The 3,540-nt window shown below is 32.6% G+C and overlaps 1 protein-coding gene across 1 annotated transcript in view; it reads left to right on the top strand.

The window, feature by feature from the left end:
* Nucleotides 1-3,540, top strand: part of DNM1L (dynamin 1 like) — a 74,752-nt gene that overhangs the window by 51,031 nt on the left and 20,181 nt on the right. Inside the window, exons 9-10 of the mRNA XM_007943159.2 lie at nucleotides 916-1,047; nucleotides 1,959-2,165. Of these exons, the coding sequence (XP_007941350.1) occupies nucleotides 916-1,047; nucleotides 1,959-2,165 (339 nt within the window). The remainder of the gene's footprint in view (nucleotides 1-915; nucleotides 1,048-1,958; nucleotides 2,166-3,540) is intronic.

The following is a 3,540-nucleotide window of genomic DNA, read 5'->3' as shown; positions in this document are numbered from 1 at the left end:
CAAGTACTGAAATTGTCGTAAGATCTGGGTTCTAGTTCCAGTGCTTCCACAAATGAGATAAAATGTGGGTTTAAGTGATACCTAACATCTTGGAGTTTTGGACCTTTTAAAAATGAAAATGTTTCAGTAAATTATATCTTTAAGATCCACTCTAACTGTCTGCTTCTATTAATTGGTCACGCAAGCAGGTGGTGTAATTTGTTGTATTTTGTACATGACTGCACTTCAAATTAACTTAGATGTTTTTGATAGAAATTAGTTGCCTGTCCATGGAAAAAGATACAGTTGATTAAAACACACATTTAAGTACATTAAGTCTATTCCTGCTCCTTAAAGAATATTGCATCTGAAAAGACGTGAAAGAAAAAAAAAAAAGAATGGTATTTCATTTTACTACAGTTAATAGTAATAATCATTAATTATTTGTAAGTCATATAGTTTAAACTTGGCTGTGCTGCATAATGTGCAAAGTTGAGTAAATTAGTTAATCTCTGAGCTTAAGTTCCTTTAATAGTACTCATCACATAGAATTATTGTCTATCACATAGAATTATTGTGAGAATTAAGCAAAATAAGCTGCATCAAGCATTAAGAACAATGCCTGGTGTGCGATAAGAATTTAATAAATGTTAGGCTGTCATCATCACCACCTGTCACTATATGTTGTTGTTGTGTTGTTATGTGCCATCAAGTTGGCCCCGACTCATAGTGACCCCTCCTTGGGTTTCTGAGGCGGTATCACTATGGAAGTAGATTGCCCAACCTTCCTTCCGAGGAGTGGCTGGTGGGTTTGAACCACCAGCCTTCTGGTTAGCAGTCAAGTGCCTTAGGCACTATGCTACCAGAGCTCCCTGTCACTATATAAGGACCACAATTTGACTGTACTTAAACAGTGTTGCTATTATTCAACTTTAGGAGCCAGTTAGATATTAACAATAAGAAGAGTGTAACTGATTCAATCCGTGATGAATATGCATTTCTTCAAAAGAAATACCCATCTCTGGCCAATAGAAATGGAACAAAGTATCTTGCTAGGACTCTAAACAGGTAACATTTTTTTTTTATCTTTTGGTTTGCAGTAGGTATCTAGGACCTTTCTTATGCCAGTTTTTAAATTTTTCTTGTGTGTACACTTTCACATTTGGTTTCTTTTATATTAGGGTCTTATAAAGCAGGTGTCATTTTTACTGGGGTGATTGGCAGTAAATCATCATGTTGTTTAGAATGATAAAGTGAATTTAAAAAAATTTTAGCTGAAATTTCTGACACCTTAAGGATAAAACTGGGTAGCAAAGGATTTCATTTCCACTTTGGATTTCAATAACTGAATTAAATGACTGGTTTTTATATAACCTATTTTTAATTTTGCTTGTCTTTTATTTCTATTCATAGTAGAATTCAAACTATGTACCTTCAATTCTGAATACCCACTGATGTGGTATAGAGATTAGAAGACATTTCTAGATAATTTGAAAATGACTACAGTGAAAGCCATTTACTCTTTTGCTTTATTTTCCACAATCTCTAAATAGATTAATTTATTAAGATGAGCAAAGATACTAAGAAGATTAATTTTCACTATGGTGGGTACCTACTGTAAAATAAAAGTCAATGAAACCAAAATATATAGATAGAATTAGATCAAGTAGGTTACTTTCTTTGAGTACCTTGCAATAATATGAAAATAATTTTTTTTTCTTTTTTTCATTGTATATTTGATTCCTTACAAATTACTACAGTTTGATAGGACTAAGGCAAATTAAAACAGCATTGACTGAAATAGTTCTTGTTATTTTTCAAGCTAAGTATTCACCTGTATTGTAAGGTTGCCTTATTTCCTATTAGGACAAATTATTTAACAGATTTTCTCCTTTATTTGCATTTTAAAAATCTGACCTGTTTGAGTATTCAGAATGTAGAGTTTTACTTTAAAATCCTTTGTTTCTAACCTTTGTTAGGTTACTGATGCATCACATCAGAGATTGCTTACCAGAGTTGAAAACAAGAATCAATGTTCTAGCTGCTCAATATCAATCTCTTCTAAATAGCTATGGTGAACCTGTAGATGATAAAAGTGCTACTTTACTTCAGCTTATTACCAAATTTGCCACAGAATATTGCAACACTATTGAAGGAACTGCAAAATATATTGAAACTTCAGAGCTGTAAGTAATAGATTTTTCTGTGGATTTGTTTACCAGAATTGCTAAATCACTTAATCTTTTGTTAAAAGTGCCTCTGTAACTAAGCATCTTTAATTGTGATTTATATTTATATTTATTATACGTATAAAACAACAACAACAGAAACTAAACTCACTGCCACTGAGTCATTTCTGATGCATAGTGATCTCCATTGAGTTTCTAAGGCTGTAAATCTTTACGGAAGCAGACGACTCCATCGTTCTTCCACAGAGAAGCTGGTGGTTTCGAACCACCTACCTTTTGGTTAGCAGCCAAATGCCTTAACTACTACACCACCAGAGCTCCTTTCTATAAAACAGTGATAGCATTTTATAGAAATAATATGATGTGTGTCTGATATGTATGTAAAATTGCTTTATAAACTATATAAAAGCACAGTAAAAATTTCAGGTATTTTTTAAACAAGATTTTAAATTTATAAGCATTATTTTTTAATACTCCCTAATTTAACTTTTAAAATATTTGTTTCTTTAATAATTGAAGTATAATTGAAAAAACATTAGAAAATGCCAATTGTTGTTGTTGTTATGTGCCATCGAGTCAGGCCCAACTTGGGTTTCCGAGGCAGTATCACTATGGAAGTAGATTGCCCAAATTTCTTCTGAGGAGTGGCTGGTGGGTTTGAACCGCCAGCCTTCTTGTTAGCAGTCAAGTGCCTTAGGCACTATGTTACCAGAGCTCACAGAAAATGCCAATAGTAAAAGAGAATAAAAAATAACAAACTTACCCTTAAGTCACCCACAGAGATAATCTCTGCCAACAGTTTGGCATTGACCTTCCAGACATTTTTCTGTGCATCTATACAAACATATAAATGCTTATATTATATATCTGTAAAAATCAGCTATACATGCTATTTTGAAATAATTTCTTTAATCAACATATCACAACTAACTTCCTAATATTAATTATACAACTATATTATCATTTTTAAGATTTGCATAGTTATTTACTTGTTAGAGATGTTCCTGAGTGGTGCAGATGGTTTGCACTTGACTACTAACCAAGGGTTGGTGATTGAAACCCATCCTGCAGCACCACAGAAGAAAGTCTTGGCAATCTGCTTCCATAAAGATTACAGCTAAATATACCTTATAGGGCAGTTCTGCTTTGTAGTAACACATAGGGTTGCCATGAGTCAGAGTTGATGCGACATCAACAGCTTTTAAGATATATCCTCATTTGTTTAACCAGTCCTTTACTATTAGATAAAGTTTAATTGTTTTGAATTATACAGAAATATAAATCATGTTGGATAGACTATCTTTTACCTGTCACTGGGGATATTTATTTTATTTTATTTTTTTTGTATTTGGCAAATGGTCTGTTTAATAAG

This window comes from Orycteropus afer, unplaced genomic scaffold (assembly GCF_000298275.1).
Source record: "Orycteropus afer afer isolate SDZICR_OR568_19922 unplaced genomic scaffold, OryAfe1.0 scaffold00100, whole genome shotgun sequence".
NCBI classification, from domain to species: domain Eukaryota; kingdom Metazoa; phylum Chordata; class Mammalia; order Tubulidentata; family Orycteropodidae; genus Orycteropus; species Orycteropus afer.
This window is presented reverse-complemented; position numbering and strand designations above follow the sequence as displayed.